Here is a 17,816-nt window from a genome sequence, read left to right on the forward strand (position 1 = left end):
ATCACTCTGAATTCCTTTCCTGAGTGTAGACAATGGTTCAATGTCCGCTTGCTCCTGCCCCTCTGGGCTCTGTTCAGGACACAGCCCACTTTTCTTTCTGTTGCTCATGTGACAAAGCCCCAGAGGACTGTCACACCAGCCATTCTTTCTCCTCCTGGCAATCAATTGAATGCACGAAGCCTTGACTTTCTCTGATGGACTCAGATCCATGCCTTGTCTTACAGCGTTTCGCATTCTCAGCAGGCTTTTTCATTTCTGATAAATGACTGGGTGCCTGGAGAGGGGCTGTCCCGGTGGAAAGACTGGATAGCTCAGGAGGCTGAGGAAATAAACGTGCTTTTCTCTGATTCAAATCCCATTCGGTTAATGGAGACAAGAGGCTATTGTCTAAAAGCCATTCACCAGCAGAGAAGGAGCAAATCTCCCCCATACCCGGGAGTCTTTGCAAAGGTCACTCCTCTGGCCTTGTTTTGAACTGAATATTGTGTCCCTCCAAAATTCATACTTTGAAGCCTCATCCCCTTAATGTGACTGTATTTGAAGATAGAGCCTTTGCAAGTAATGAAGGTTAAGTGAGGGCATAAGAGTAAGGCTCTGATCTAATAAGATTAGTGTCCTCATAAGAAAAGGAAGAGACACCAGAAGTCGCTTGCTTGAGCACTCTCTCTCTCTCTCTTTCTCTCTCTCTCTCTGTCTACAAGCCAGAAACAGAGACCTTACCAGAAACCAATTCAGCCTGTACCTTGATCTTGGACTTCTAGCCTCCAGAGCTGTGAGACAGGAATGTCTGCTGTCTGAGTGCTGTGTCCATGGCGGGTTGTCATGGCAGCCCGAGGAGACTCAGGCATGAGCCACTGCAGCGAGCTCGCCCAGCCTTGTCTCCTTGGGCCTGTATTTGCATCCCAGCCTTTCTCCTGCCTGCCCCGGCGCGAGCAGCTGAGCCAGGAAGAAGCGTTTAAGGTACTAAGGTACGTAAGGTCGGTTCAGGGGGGGAAGAAGGCCCCTCCAGAAGAACACGCATTTGAGAAGTATTTACTGAGCATCTCCTAGGCCCGTGACTCGGCCCAGTGAAGTCATTTGTAAGCACAGGCTGAGAGCACAAAGGAAGCAATTTTACTAGTAGCCAATCAGGTCCAGATGCTATTGCAGCGTATTTCTTTATGATTCCTACCCTCATCTTCCAGTCTTTCAGAAGCCATCGCAGAGAGGCCAATGAGGTCTTTCTCTTGATCCCCTTTGTTTCCTACCCTCGCCCACCCTCTAACCTAGACTCCTTTTGCTGCCGCCCCTTTAGGTTAGACCTGTGAGGGGAGCTCTGTCCTCATAGCCCAGGCCATCCAGCCCCTCATTATGCACTGCTCTGTCTTCTGCAGGAAGCGCTTGCCAGACAAACAAAGCTCTCTTCTGCAACCCATGATCAATTGGCTGTGGCTTTAACTTTTTTCCCAGTTTTATGGAGCTATAGTTGACGTACATCACTGGGTAGGTTTAAGGCATTCAGCCTAACGGTTTGATTTACATATATTGTGAAATGTTTACCACAATAAATTTAGTGTGCCTCCATCATCTCATATAGATACAATGAAAAGAAAAACCAAAATAAGAAAAAGAATATTTTTTTCTTTGTAATGAGAACTCTTAGGATATAGTCTTTTAGTAACTTTCCTATATATCACCCTGCAGAGTTAACTATAGTCATCATGTGGTACTTTATATCCTTGGTACTGATTTATCTTCTAACTGAACGTTTGTACCTTTGGACCACCTTCCCCCGATAACTTTCCTTTTTAAATTGAGATTTAATTCATGCACAGTGAAATGCCCAGATCTTAAGTGTACTGTCCACTCAGTCTTTTTTTTTTTTTTTTGTCCACTCAGTCTTAACGAACGTGCATCCAAGCACAGAACGTTGATGTTGCCCCAAAAAGTCTGTCTGCCCTTCCCCACTCAATTCTCGCTCCCTGGAAGTAATCACTGATCAGATTTCCATCACCATAACATAGTTTGCTTTACTTAGAATTTTATATAAGTAGAATCATACATTTAGGTTTCGGCTGGTGAGGAGGTCTGGCTTCTTTCACTAGGAAAATGTTTTTGAGGTGCATCTATCTTGCTGCGTACATCATGAGTTTGTTCCTTTTGCTTTGATGGGTAATATTTCACTGTATAGATGTATCACTGTTTGCTTATCCACTCTATTGATGGGCATGCAGGATACTTCTAGTTTGGGGCTATTATACAGAAAACTGCCATCAACATGCTTGCACATGTTGTTTTCATCTCTCTTGGATAAATACTTAGGTCATAGGGTAGTTGTTAAGTTTAACTTTTTAAAACACTGTCAAACAGGATGGACCACTTTATGCTCCTGCTAGCAATATATGAAAGTTCTGATTGCGGCATGTTATCTCTCATTTTATCCACTACAGTGGGTGTCCAGCAGTATCTCGTGATTTTCATTTGCATTCCTGAAGGATCGTGTGTGCTTTTTCATGTGCTTACTGCCATTTCATTATCATCTTTTGTGAAATACTTAAGTCTTTTGTCCAGTTTTTATTTGGTTGTCTCTTTTACTATTGAGTTGCAGGAGTTCTTGATATACTAGATACAAGTCATTTGTCATATGTATGTGTTGTGAATTATTTTTCCCAGTCTGTGAATTGCCTATCAATTTTCTTGATGGTGTTTTTTAACCCACAGGAATTTTTAATTTTGATAGTCTAATTTATTAATGTTTATTCTTTTATGGTCTGCGGTTTTTATGTCCTCTCTAGAAAATATATACCCACCTCAAGGTTGTAAAGATACGTCTGTGTTTTATTCTAGTAGGTTAATCATTTTTGCTTTCTCACGTAGATCTGTGATCCAGCTTCAGTTGGTTTTTGTGTGCGGTGTGAGACGGAACAAAAGGTTCTTTATTTTTCCAAACAGATACACAGTTATACCAGCACTGCCAGTTGAATAGATTTTCTTTTCTCCATTAAATGGCTTTGGTGCCCAGGCTAAAAATCATTTGAATGCTTCTATGTGGACTTACCATTACTTTAATATGTTTATGTAAAAAAGAGCCCCTTCCTACCAGGAGGAAGGGAAGGGCACAGAGAAATTGATTCTCATCTGTACAAGGACTCTACCAGGTCTGCTGTGAATCCTCCAGAGCAGGAGCTGCCCTGTCCTCGAACAGAAGAAACCAACAGTGAATGAGGCCCAGGAGCGTTCAAGCTGGGGAGGTGATGGGCACAAACCAGGGGGCGTTTCTACCTGAGGCCTGATTCTCATGTTAGCTTCTCAAGCTCTCTGATGATGAGAGAGAGAGGGAGGGAAAATAAATCAAAAGAGCCGTTGGCATTTGCAAAGGATAGAGTCCTAGTTTGTTGTTTTCCATCCCCACTGAAAGAGGAATGGTCCCAGGTTCTTCATGAAGCTCTGCCGTGTGGGGCTTCTTGATCCAAAACACAGTCATTTACTCTCATTATTTCTAGAAAACTGCATGGAAACCTCCTCAGTGCTAGGGCACTGAGCAGATATATTTAGAGTTTTACGGCTGCTCTAAATCAGAATTAAGGAGTAAGTAGCCTGACCAATTTTCACTTTCCTATTTCCTCCTCATAAATTCTAAAGTGATTTTTATCATAGGGAAGCTGACATTTTAAGAATAGTAATTTTTTTACATCCATGGCAGATAGGTAGGTCTCTTTGAAGTTTTGGTGGGAAGTCTTCTTTCCAGCTCTGGTTGTCAAAGTCATAGTGTAGGGGCCTTGTAAGTGTACTGAGCGCTTGGGGATGGGCAGGAGGGGACTTGCTGGGCCCTGACTGTGCCACGCGCTGTGCTAGGCCCTTCAGAGGCAGCGTCTCCTCCAATGACCACAACCGCAGCACAAGGGAGGTTTCATCATTGTGATCTTCTAGGTGACCAAGCAGAGACGCAGGGGGATTCAGCCACTTGCTTGTGGGCACAGAGCTAATTAATCCTGAGTTTGAACAGAGGGCTGTCAAGCTTCAATGCCTGTTCCTAACCACGATGTAGGCTAGATTCCTCTGTGTTGCTCTGGGTGTATTATTTGTTTTATTTTTTGCCAGATCAAGCTATGTGTTAAAACTACCCGCCCCCCCCCCCAAAGTGATACAGCGCCCTCATACGCTTTGGCAGCTACAATTTTTCAGGCCAGAAGGATGACATGGTCGTCTCTGATTTTTGAGTTTGGAATGTTTGGCAAAGAAAAGCTGTTTCCTCTGTTGAATCTGATGGTGTTGTTGGAACACAGCCTCCTTCATTTCAGCTTCATTCAGAACAGACAAAAATCAATTTCTGCTGACCTAAAAAATAAAGTAACATGTTACACCAGGGGGGAAAAAAAGATCTCAGGTTCCATGTTATTATTGTGAATAATGACAAAAGCAGGGATGGTGCGGAGCCTCTTGGAATTGCTGTTTGGGGTTTCCTTTTTTGCTTTCTTTGTGGAGAAGGAAAAAATTCTGATTTGTAGATATTTTTTTTCCAGCTCCCCAGATAGTCACTCTTTTTTTTTTTTTCTCAGATAGTCACTCTTAAAAGCCTAGGGATCTAGCTTAAAATGGCTTGTAAAGCATCTTGAAAGGCCTAGGTTTTTGTTTTTGTTTTTGTTTTGTTTTTGTTTTTTTGCACATCTGAACTCCTTCTAACCGTATTGGTGCAATTTTACCTGGAAATGCCCCCAGGACACCGGGTTCAGGAGCCCGCCAGGTGGCCGACATTCATCCTTTCCCTCAGTATCCTGGAGGCACCCGGAAACCCAGGACAAGCCCGGACCCACGATGTTGCAGGGACAGCTGCACGCAGACACGAGGCAGGGGTCCCGTGGGCAGCCCCCTCCTCCGCCCTGAACCCCGAGGCCGCTGCCCTCCTCCAGGGGCGACTCGCAGCCCTGAGCATGGGCCCGTCATGGTCCCTGTCCCCCCCACCCCGGAGGCACAAACCCCTTCTCCCGTTTACTTTATCCTCATTGTTGGAGGACTTTATTTTTATGGCTACCTTGCCAGCCGCAGAAAACAAACCACAACAGCACTTCCGGTTGTCTCCACACCCGCTGCGCCTGGAGCAAACCCCACCTGAAGCCATCGTCTGCGACAGTGCTCCTTTCGTCCGCATGCAAACGTTTCCAACAGGCCTCTGAAAGGCAGCCGCTTTCCCGCAAACACTGCAATTTCAGATATTAATGGCAGCCCCTTGATTAGACATCGAAAGTCCATAAGTGAGCGTTTGAAATGGCATTTCTAAAAGGCAAATCTACCCATTTCAAGTGCCTCCACAGGGTTGTCCGAGAACTGCATTGGTTTTGTTGTTAGGCAGCAAGTTAGCCATGAGCAATGAGAGGTGGTCCCCTCGGCGGACTGTCCAACAGCCGCCTAATCCCGCCAAGCTATTTTGCCAACCCCGCCCCAAACACGCCCCCATCAGTACTCCAAAATGGTCAGGGCACCGAAAACCCCCCCTGGCCGACTGGAGGGACTGTCCTCACTCTGGCACATGCACACACCTCAGGCTATCATGTCCTTAGATAACCTTTGAGCTCATTAAGTGTTCATAAATATTCTATGAATACATATATCTAATTATAACAGACTGCATTATGGGAAGGACATGTGCAGCAGAGCCTCTTGTTATATAACCTGCAGCTGTCAATTAAGACTATCAATCAACGACCTCCTGGATTACGCAAAAACCTTGCCTAAAAAGCTCTACACCCCAGTCCTTGGGGGCCATTGCCTTCCTTGGCCTGGCCCACCTCTCTTTTGAGGTGTTCTCTCTGCTCTCTCCTTATCTTCAGTAAACTCTCTTGCAACGGGTAAGACCTCAGATTCTTCTTTGCGTCCTTACCAAGAACCAAGGCCCATGGGAGAAGGGGTCTCCAGACTCTCTTCTGCTAACAGTGTTTACCAATTTTTGAAAATTCATTTGCACCACCCCTAGGAAAACACTCGGGTGGGTAGCACTAGTTATTCTTCACTCTAATAGTCACCTTTTTCAGATACCTACAGAGAATCTGAGCCTCGCAGCAGCCAAGAAGAAGAAGAAATAGAAAAGGAAAGACAGTGGCGGGGGGGGAACATTGGGTGAAATCTCGCCCCTACCCCACGCGGGTCCATGAGGCACAAGGAGGGGCAGCTGAACACTCCCCCGGCTCCTCTGCAAGCGCCTGGTCGCATCCCTTCAACTTTAATAAACCAGGACCTCAAGGATTTCAGATCTGAAAATCTGCAAGGAAGGGGCTTGCATCCAAGTGGATCACCCTTCCTGGGGGAGAAAAACGCAAGAACTGGAAGCTACTCCTTCCAGGAAATATTTGTGAACCACTTGATATGTGCCCGGCCCTGTGATAGGTCACATGACAGGCCCCCCTCGTGCCCTGCTGCTCCCCACCACCCCCTCACACTTTCCCATCTTTCCACAGGAACCACAGCCCTCTTTGAGGCCGAAATCTCTCACTTTAAGAAGACCTCGGGGGTTCTAGAAAGAGCAACAACTTCAAAATCAGACTGATCTTGACTTCAGTAAAAGCTCTGCCTCTTTGTAGCTGTGGGTGCTTGAAAGAGTAACTTAACTCCACTAAACCTCAGTTTTCTCATCAGTAAAATGGGGAGAACATCTACTTCATAAGATTATCATGAGAATTAACAAGATAACGTAGCAAAGAACATAGCCCAGGGTCCAAAGCCAGTAAACATTCAGTAAATATTAGTTTCCTCATTCTGGCCCCTTTCCATTTTCTGGTTTATTCCAACATCCTCTGAACAGCACCAGACTTGAAAACCTACCTTCCTAATTCACCCAAGCTGCTGTACTAACACCTCAGAAGCCCAGCTCTCACTTCCCTTCACCTCGACATTGACTTCCTGTTACATGCACGTGGGTACAAGAGTTTGTGTTCCTCTAACCCTGGTAGCCAGTGTACTAGTCAGGATTTTTTTATTGCAAGAGACAGAAATCTAATTTGCTCAAACATGGTCTGGAAGGGCATTGATTCCCACCACCGAGAACTTACGTGCTGGCTTATCCAGGGCCCTGTAATGTCACCCAGCTCTCTCCGGCTCCATTTCTCATTCTGCTTTCCTTTGTGGATCAGCCCCCTCTCCTGCTGCAGATGGCTTGTCTGATGGGTGGGAAAGATGGCTCTCTGCGTCCCCGGAATCTCATCCTCCCAGCGTATCGACCTCCATAAAAAGAGGATGCATCACCCACAGTGCCTACACACCAACTCCAGGGATTTGCCCCAACTGGCCCTGTGAGAGTCACATCTTTGTACAACTGAGGGGACAGGCAGATCACAGTGGCTGGGGCTTCTGGTGGAGCCTCAGGGCAAGAAAGGGTCGTCATGACATTCTGGAGGGCACATGCCCGCTGCAGCCAAGGATCCCGGGCCCAGCGACCCAGGGCCTTACCCCTGGAGCATTAGAGGAAGCCTGGCCCGACTGGGGTCTGTAATGGGAGTCAGAGGCGGGCTCCCCACCCGACCCTCCCTTGGGGGCAGGGGTAGAACCCAAACCAGGCTTTCCACGTAACCCATAGAAACTTCGGGTCACAGAATGGGACAAGGCAGGTTTCCCCAGCATCCGGCCTCAGGACATCAAGCTTAGAAAAGTGTGGAAAGGAACAGCAGAGCTACCCAGGGCCACTCGAGCACCTGGTCGAATGCAGGAAGTACTAAGCGCCATGACCTTGACCCTCTGCGCGGCTCAGAGCTTTGTCTTGCTGGACCAGAAATGAAGAAGAGTGAAACTGGAACATGGCAGCTAAGTCAAGTCTTTCAAGGGTTCCCATCACACTGACAAAGCACTACCGGCCTTACATTTATCTGCTCCCAGGACGGACACACACACACACACACACACACACACACACACACACACACACACGGGCGCGCACGCGCCAGGTGCTGTGGTGAGGACGGTTACAGGGAAGTGTCTGCAGAGAGAACAAGAGGGTTGTTTGGCCTTTACTAGATGCCTTTTATCTGGGCATCACAGGAATACTTTTGAAATATTTAATTAGGTCATAACATGTCTGTAAGGAAGGTATTATTATTCACCTTCCCCAACTGAAAAAACTGAAACAAAAAAGTTCAAAGCGCTCCCAGGAAGTGGGATTTCCAGCAGCGTGACGGTCACAGATTCTGAACGTGGCCACCAACTCACCTCTTCCCCTCTCCCGTGGCCCTGAGTGCGCCTTAGCAGCCGGAGGTCTAAATCCACGTGGTTTAAGCTGATAAGGCCACACAGCGCTGGATTCCTAAAGAGGAGGAGAAATTTTAAATATAAAAAATATTTTTAGCTTAATCTCACCCACTTGTAGAGGTCATTGAATCCATTTCTCACTCTAGTCCTGGCCTGCAACGTTTTCTTTGAATATATCAAGGCACAGGGAACCATCCCCAGAAAACACTGGTTCCAAGACCAGACACCAGCAATTGTTGGAACATCCCATGTCTTATTAAGTTAGAATTAGTCTCTTCCTAACTCTATGCGCTACGTCTATTTTTGCCCATTGGAATCCATTCATGTTTTCTTCCTTCCTTTCTATCTTCCAGCTATTATTGATTAAGAACCTACTCTGTGCTGTGTAAATTGGCTTGAGCACCAAGGCACAGCATTGAAGAAGAGAGAAGGGCCCTTGCCTCATGGGGATTATAGTTTGATGGATAAAGAGAAAAAAAAAAAAAAGAAAACAAATGAACAAAAATTTCAACTTGTGCTAAGCCTTATAGTGGAAATGAAACAGGATGATGAGATAGTGCAGGCCCGGGAGGAGGGGCTTTCTGTGAGGGCTTATGAAGGGCTAAGGCGACATATGAGCTGCAACGTGAATGTTCCTGGAATCACACAGCATATTTCCAGCCCTCTTGCCTCAGCCTCTGCTCATATTTGAAGACAGATACCATGACACTCACACACGCGTGTGTAGGCATATGTAGGCACGCAGACACAGCTGTCTTCTTTCCTCTTGGTTAAACATCGATATTCCTCTATCATTTCAAACGTATAAATCTGTCCATCAGTGTTGCTCTTAAAATATAGTGTTCAAAACTGGAGAGTCCACTTTAAATTTGGTCTGACGGATACAGGAGGGGTGGGTCCATGCACTCACTCTCTTGTTCTGGACTCCATCCTACCATTAACTAGACTTCTGTGCTTCCAGACATTGGGGTGCCAGAGTCGCAATCAGCTTTGACAACCTGTATGCATTAGGTCTCCCATTAAGCTCTCAGCCAACTAAGTACAGTAAGTCTATCACATGTGCTGCTGCTGAGCGTCGTCACTAGTATCCTGTAATTTTGTCATTTTGGGTGGGGAGGGGTGGTCAAGAGGAGGGCCTGGGTCTCACCCTTTTTCTGTTAAAGCCATTTTGCTACCTGCTTAATATTTTCTTTTTTTTTTTAGTGCAGATATTGTCATTAGGATTTTAACTGTCCTACATTTCACTCTCAGATTTGATAAGCATGACACCAACATTCAGATCCAACTCGTGATAAAAACATCTCCCAAGAGGGGACAGGGAAGGACTGTGGACAGTCAAGCAGTTATCAACCCAACTAAAATATAATGAGCCAGTCCACAGAAAAGAGAAATATGCAAGACACTTGCTGAAATCCAAATACACTTACACATTCATTCAAGACCCAGTGAACAAAGAAAGAAGGTCATTGTGGCATTAAACGGGTGCTGAGTCTTGAATTTGAATTCTCAGAAACTCTCCTTTTGAAACTCTGTTCTAAATATGTGTTCTAGAATCTTGCCTATTCTATATATGGGCTCACCAGTTTATGGAACACATATCTTTATTTTCCCCTTGAAAATTCCAACATTAATCCCTGGATCATGTTCCAGGATCCCCCAGAGGTTGCTGACAGCATTGATGCAGTTGAAAATGAAGGTGTTTTCTCCATGTCCTAAGACGCAATCCATTTGGGGCCAGAGACTTAGAAACTTAGAACCCATAACAGCCTCACTTACAATCACTGATCTAATGTTGGGTTCCTTTTATGGTCATCAGTCCACCCATTTCCAGTAAGATTCTCATCCCTAAAAAAAAATGTAGGTAGAAAATAGGAATTGAACACTTCTCCATTTATTGCTTTTCGTGTATCGTTTTTGTTGTTCATACCTTTTATTTGAGGATATAGAGAAGTTCCCCAACAGTAAAGCAGAAGGTGATAGAAAGGAAACCTATATAAGAAATAAGTGAAAGACAAATACCGCACAATGTCACTCATATGCGGAATATTAAAAAAAAAGTGAACAAACCAAACCAAATGAAAACAAACACATAGACACAGAGAACAGAGTAGTGGTTACCAGAGGGGAAGGGGCAGGGGGGTGGGCGAAATGGATAAAGGGGGTCAACTGTATGGTGATGGATGGAAACTAAATTTTTGGTGGGTATACAGAAATAGACATATAATGTTGTACACATGAAACTTATATCATGTTATAAGCCAATGTTACTGCAATTTTTAAAATCTTTAAAAAAGAAAAAATGAGATTTTACACCTATCTTTTTAGGATATTTTGAAAATTAAATTTCTAAATTCATATGTGCCTGGTCTAAGCACTATGCTAAGAAATTTCTTTAAGCTTCAGATGACGTTCTCTTTCACACCCAAGGTTTTTATAATTACAAAGTATTCCCTCTTTGATCTGAAATAATTCCACAGCAGCAATACCCACTGTTGCTTCTTTTAACTTCCTAGAAATAGAACTGTCGCCAAAACAAGTGGGAAATCTATCGGCAGCTCTGTTTTCACTGAGTGAGGGGTCCAGCCGAGGTCCGGTTATTTCCAGCCCTCGCTGGTGATTCGCTCTTTCCCCTAAGCCTGCCTTGGGGTTTGTATCGGGAACACGTGATTCACTTCCTCTCTCAGGCCCGGGGATTCCACATGGACAAACAACGCCCCTTCTCTTTTAAGCTTGACTGAGAAACTCTCCATCTTGTGAAGGGGACATTCTCAAAAGGAGGAAGTCCTGTTTCAGTCACCCTTTTGCAAGGGTTGCTGCTGACCTTATGATCAATCTCATCACCAGGAAAGGAACTCAAATATGGGTTGCGCCTACCTAATTAGGTATGTCCCCAAAACAATATATAAAGTATGCTTTTAACTTGGGGCTTTATAAAGACCCTACAGTCATGTTGATGAGATATATATATATATATATATATAGTCAAAATACTGGTTAATACACCAGTATTCAACAAATAGATGAATACAGAAATAAAATATAAGAAATATGTATTATATATATGCTATTTTCTGAATGCTGCGATTGTTCTTAAGTGAGTTGAAATACAACTGAGGTGATAAAGTTCCACTTGTCTCCATGTTTATCTATGCTCTTTTGGATGAGGTTATTTGAAGAAAAGGAGACAGAAAAGAGGAAGCAGAGGAGGAAGGGGAGGGCTGATATTTCGGAGGACCTACTATGCTGCAGGTGTTTTTGACACCTCCTTGTACTTTATGTACATGTGCACACACGACGAAACAACTGTTATTATTACCCCATTTTACATCTGAGAAAACGGGAGCTCAGATGAGCTCAAATAAATGAAATAATGAAATTAGTAAAAGGCAGAAAATGGACACAAAATGAGTCTCACCCTTCTGGCCGCATAGGGAAGGAGTCAGGGTCACTTTCAGCCTCGAAGGTGTGCCCGGGGATCTGCTGCAGCACAGTCACAAGCAGGGGTGAGGAATGGCAAGTCAATGGAGATGACGACGGACAAAGAAACGGCTAAACATTTCTCCCTGCTGATCAACGGAATCAGTATGGGAGGAGACACCTGTCGCCAATGGGAAGAGCAAGGCTGCCTGTCTCCCCTCACTTTCTGCCGTCTCCTCTTCCTTCATCAGGCTGTGATGCTTTGCTGCCTTCTACATCACAGCCTCTGGAAATGTGCCTGCGTCCTCGGCATCCTTAATGCAGCCGCCTGCCTTCCCGCCCCCCCGGGGCCCGGGTCCGCTGCCCCTTGTCCGCTGCTGGCGGCGCCCCCAGAGAGGGTGCTTGGCGCTGGGGAGAGGGGCTGGGGGCACGCGGCAGACGTTCACCGGCTCCTGCACCATCCTTAAGCGGGAAGAGTGTGTCACCAGATGATAAAGTGCTAAACGACAACTCATTTTCATTCTGCGGAACAGATTTGTTGACTATTTCATTCCTGTCACCTGCTCCTTTTCGGGCCACCGTTACACGGCTGGAAGGGCTCCCCGGGGAATCGCTTGACGGGTTGGCGCCTGCAGCGAGCGTGGGTCCTGAGGCTCGGCTTCCCGGCGCGGCCCCGGTGCGCCGGCTCCGTTGGTGTCTCAACACTGCCCTCTGCTGGGCGGCGGCGCTGGCAACGCCCCGAGCGGAGACGCGCGGCCACCAAGCGGTTGAACGGAGAGGGGTCACCTATGCGGGAGGGGAGACGGCGCCAAGGGGTGTGTAGCTGTATACAAGGGGGCACAGCAGAAATCTACCGCCTTCGAGGGCATCGGACCCCACCGGATGGATGCTCAGCTGCTCCTTCTTTCCGCCGCGCGGCCGCTGCTACCCGCTCCCAGGCTGTCAGTGCACAGATGAAGAAAGCCACTGTCGCCGAGGACTTCCCTGCCTGAAAGAGATTTGCTTGGGGAAGGAAGATGCGTGTGTGTTGGGGGCGTGGGGGAGGGTTGCTACTAGGAAAGAACGAAAAAACACCTGGGGCGTATATACAAGATTTCCAGATTCAGGGTCCAGTGATAAACCATTCACCCCAGCTGGGAACCACCATCCCCCCAAGGAGCACTCCCTGAGGGGACCCAGCCCCGCCCGCCTAGCCGGCTGCTGTCCCTCCCCTTCAGGCTGCGTTCCTGGCACTATTCCCCGGTCAGTCACCCTAACTTGCCCCTCCCCCGCCAGCTCTCTCCTTCCCAAGTCCATCCTCCACTCAACCCAAGGAGATCTACATTAAATGACTCAATTAACATAAAGCTCTTCATACAGTGCTAGGCATGGGGTAAGCACTCAAGAAATTTTAGCCAGAAATTTAGTTATCTCTGATCAGCCACTTCCTGCTCAGTGAATGCTTTAAGGGGCTCCCTACATACGTCTCAGATAAAATCAGCGGGCCTCTGCCTAGCTCTCCGCTTCCTCCTCAAGCATCTTCTCAAGCTTCACAAACCAGCGATGGAACCCCCGGGGCTCTCGCATGCACACCCTGTGTCTGATCTCTGCCAGTGGTAATGCTAATCCCTTTACCTACTGGACCCTCTCCTGGCCCCTTCATCTGTTTATTTACCCAAGACTCAAGCCTTGCTGAAGGCCTCTTCTCCTTCAGGAGTCTCCTAAGTGTCTGCTTAGGAGTCTGTCTGCCCTCCATGTATGAGCTTCTTGAATTCCAGGACTGTCTGAGTCATCTGTCCATCCCGTACAGCCTGCACAGTACCTGGAGACACTTGAGACTCACCACATGTTCACTGCATGAGTGAATGAATGAAGGCAGGAAAGAATGCACACACCAGAGGGGTCCCAGAAGCACCTACCTGCCCCAACCATCTCCTTGTACCTGCCAACTCAGAGTCTTATGACTTAATCTGCTCCTGTGGCGGTTGGGAAGGACACAGCATCACCTCCTGGGAGGCTTTGGCCAGTCAAGTTCACCTGGACCTTCAACTTTTTAAATTAGATGAAGCTGGCCACTTCAAGCCTAGCTACCTTTGAAAAGGGACGTGATTTTTGGAGGAGAGGAGAGAGCGGTTCTGGAGACTTGCGAACTTGGCAGAGGACAGGTCTGGCAGGAGTACAAGAATTGAGACCCAGGAGAGAGCTATTAGGACACTAGGCACACAAGGAAAGAAGAGAGTGTGGGAGCTCCGCAGAGGGGCTTAGAGGAGAGGGAAATTGCCTGAGTCCCTTGTACGTGACAAATGCTGCTTATATCCCTTCTGAACCTCATGGCAGCCATAGAAGATCACGATCCCCATTTTCTCAATGGGAAATTGAGGCTCAGATGGATTTGGTTCCATACCTGAGGTCACACAGCAACTAAGTGACAGCCCTAAGATTCAGACCCGGGCTCCATGACTTTAAGCCTATATTTTCACATTATGTTAACGTTTGCTCGGCTTTGAGAAGAAAGGCCAAAGCACCTGGCACAAGCAGGAACTAACCTCCCACCTCTGAGTAAAGTGGTCTAGCCCTTCTAAAGATCATCCTCCTCTCCATCTTGGGAGTACCGGTAGATTTCTCCAGCTCTGAAACAGGCCCCCTTGAATATTAAGGGTCACCTATAATTCAGACCCCTTCATACCTCCCAGTCTGGGCAAGTCCTAGGTCCGATGGGGATCAGTAATTGAAGAGTCTCATTTCCCATCTTATACAGGCGATGTCCACTTTCATATACCCCACGTTACTAGGAAATATGAGATGCTACTTCATTCATCACGTTCCGTCCCTGTGTCACACTTCCTTAGGCATCAGTAGGATTAAATAGCAGTGATTAAAGAGATCTAATCGACTATTACATTCTTCAGAGAAGAAACCCAAGCTCACAAATCTCTGTACTTTGTTGTTTCAGAGAAACCCAGACTTGTGTCTCAACTTTATATCACAAAATGGTGTTGCAGTGAACCAGGAGCTTAGAGCTAAGAATTTGAGTGTGCCATGTTTTTACCGAGTCCAAGTTTGCTCTGCTCGCCACACGACAGGCCAATCAATTGGAGACGAGGTGCTGAGGCAAGGAAGACGACTTTATTCGGGAAGCCGGCAGACGGAGAAGATGGCAGACTAAAGTCTCAAAACAACCATCTTATCGGCGTTTGGATGCCAGTTTCTTTTATAGCACAGAGAGGGGGAGGTGGTGCGGAAGTAAAGTACAAACCACAAGTTTGGCAAATATCGCCTGGAATGGCCAGCCTCGGGGAGGGGATGTGTTAATTTCTTCTTTCTTGCAGCCATCCACAGGTGGACAGGGGCCGGATGTTTCCCTGAACAAAGGCACTTTGGTTTAACATTCAGGCGGAGGGGCGGGGTGCCCCGAGGCAGGCCATTAGGGATAGACAGTATCCTTTTCGTGAACGAAAGCAGCGGAAAGCAAAGGTTACAGTAAAAGAAACAGATCCAACCTATAATCAGATTTAGCCCTTCCCTGTTACAATGTCAGCAGGGAAATCAAATCTCAAGTCTTCGACATCAAGATCCACTGAATTCCACATGCATCCCACATGACCCTCCGGTGATACTATACGTGGCAAGAGTCAGAAATAGCAGCCTGAGAGCAGTGGTTCTCAAACTTCCGTGTCCATCACAATCACTTGGAGGATTATTAAAATACAGACAACTGTGCCTCAAAATCCCTGGAGTTTCTGATTCAGTAGGACTGGGGAAATCCCAGAATTTTGGTTTCTAACCAACTGCCAAGAGATGCGGGTGCTGTTGGTGTGAAGCGCATACTTGGAGTACTGCTGCCCCCGAGCAGGTGTAGCCGGAGTCAGTGGGAGAGCCCAGAAGAGTAAGGCCCGGGACTGGAGCACTCCCTGAGCATCCCCAGGTGGCTTCATCCTTAACTTACACTGGTCACCAAGGCATGTATCCTCTAGTAGAGTTACTTTTCTGTTGTGAAATGCATTTTTAAGCCTCTACTCACCGACTCTGCATGTGCAAAAAACTCCAGAGGCCTCTAGGTGGGTTAGGGCTCATTTGGTTTAAGTGACAGAAAGCCTGGCTCCGGTTGAAATAAACACAAATATATTGCAAAATAAAAACAAATGTATTGGTTCCAAAAGCGAGAAGTCTAAACCTGGCTTGATCAAGGCTCGAATGACGTCACCAGGACCAATTTCTCTTTCTCAACCCCTCCTTTCTCGTGCTCTGTCTCCTCTCTCCCTTTCTCCTTCACATAGTCTCCGTTACCATGAGTCCTTTTCACTGGGGTCTAAAGAAGGCTACTGAAGCTAAAGGCCTGGCAAATTCTTACATTAAAATCTTTCCCAGGATTCCCAGCCAAAATCGCATTCTTGTGATCGCTTCTCATTGACACAAATTGAAGCAAGCCCTCGCCCCGAACCAAACGGGAAAATGGCAATTCACATTAGGCTGACATGACGTACTCCACTCTTGATCCCCAGACAAATCGCAGGCGTTTGGAAGGGGACAGGTGCATGGATTATGGACCTCCCCAGGCCATCAGGCGTCACTGCCACTGCTAACTGCCAAATCTAATGGGCACTCTTCCATCTGAATCTCCCCTGACTTCAATGGAGCATTTGCCTCCCTCCTTGGACCGCTCTTCTCCTGGCTTTCTTGATTACATACTTTCCTTGCCCTCCTCCAATTTCAGTCTACTTTTCAGGATCATCTTCTTGTGCCACTTAAATCCAGGTGTACATCAAGGATTTTTCCTTAGGGATCCTTCTGTTTTATGTACTTTCTAGGATGCCATCCACGCTCTTGCTTTTAAATACCACCCTAAGGCAGTTGATTCCCAAATGTATATCTCCATTCATGGGATATGGCAGAATAATGGTCCTCCAAAAATGTCTACATCCTAACTTCCATAACCTGTGGCTATGTTATGTCACATGGCAAAGGGGGATTACAGTTGTTAATCAGCTGACCTTGAGATAGGAAGGATATCCTGGATTATCCAGTGGACCCAGTGTCCCATAAGTAAAAGGGTGAGACAGAAGAGTCAGTGCCAGACTGGTGTGATGTGACAAAGACTCCACTGTGGTTGCTGCTTTGAAGATGGAGAAGGGGCCACAAGCCAAGGAATTTGGGCAACCACTAAAAGTGGGAAAAGCAAGAAAACGTGTTGTCATGTGTGTTACCTAGGACCCCAGAAAAGCCCTGACAACACCTTGATTTTAGCCTAGTGAGACCTATTTTGGAATTCTGACCTCCAGAACTGGAAGCGCATAAATTTGTATCATTTTAAGCCATAAAGTTTGTGGCAATTAGTTATGGTAGCGATAGGAAACTAATACAGATTTTAGTCTATTGATTCTCAAATAGATATCTCCATCCCAGATACTTTACATGGCAAAGATGTTTTGAAGCCAGCATATGTGGCGAAAATTGCATCTAACTGAAAATACCCTTGAAAATTCCTTAAATCATTCACAAAATATACAAGGATTTTTCTATACATGCATGTACAGTAACATATGTGTACAAATGCATACTGAGTTTGGCTTGTGCTTAGTGGTATGTTACTAAAGCAATGTGTGTTTAGGCCCTAGAGCAGGGATCAGCATACTTAATCTGTAAAAAGCAAAATAGTAAAAATCTTTCTCTTTGGGAGCAAAACTGTCTCTTTCTTAACTTTGCTAATATATCGCTAAAGCGGCCATAGATAACTCACCAACAAAAAAAAGTGTTGATGCCATACCCTAAAAGTTTATTTATAAACACTGAAATTTGAATTTCATATAATTTTCACATGTCATGAAATATTCTTTCTAAAAAACATTTTTAGGGCGGTCTGGGCAAGATGGCGGAAGGGTAAGACGCAGAGATCACCTTCCTTCCCACAGATACAGTAGAAATACATCTACACGTGGAACTGCTCCTACAGAACACCTACTGAACGCTGGCAGAAAACGTCCGACCTCCCAAAAGGCAAGAAACTCCCCCCGTACCTGGGTAGGGCAAAAGAAAAAAGAAATAACAGAGACAAAAGAATAGGGACGGGACCTGCACCAGTGGGAGGGAGCCATGAAGCAGGAAAGGTTTCCACACACTAGGAAGCCCCTTCGCGGGCGGAGACTGCGGGTGGCAGAGGGGGGAGCTTCGGAGCCACGGAGGAGAGCGCAGCCACAGGGGTGCGGAGGGCA

The 17,816-nt window shown here is 46.3% G+C and overlaps 1 protein-coding gene across 1 annotated transcript in view; it reads right to left on the reverse strand.

Annotated features, from left to right (window-relative positions):
- Positions 1 to 961: 961 nt before the first annotated feature.
- The window catches only part of LOC309615300 (uncharacterized protein), a 171,267-nt gene continuing 154,412 nt past the window's right edge, over positions 962 to 17,816 (reverse strand). The window contains exons 6-8 of the mRNA XM_082364729.1: positions 8,173 to 8,266; positions 5,089 to 5,205; positions 962 to 4,317 (exon numbers count right to left, since the gene is read on the reverse strand). Of these exons, the coding sequence (XP_082220855.1) occupies positions 4,303 to 4,317; positions 5,089 to 5,205; positions 8,173 to 8,266 (226 nt within the window). The 3' untranslated portion in view covers positions 962 to 4,302. The remainder of the gene's footprint in view (positions 4,318 to 5,088; positions 5,206 to 8,172; positions 8,267 to 17,816) is intronic.

The sequence above is a fragment of the Balaenoptera borealis genome, assembly GCF_965194805.1.
Source record: "Balaenoptera borealis genome assembly, chromosome: 17".
NCBI lineage: Eukaryota > Metazoa > Chordata > Mammalia > Artiodactyla > Balaenopteridae > Balaenoptera > Balaenoptera borealis.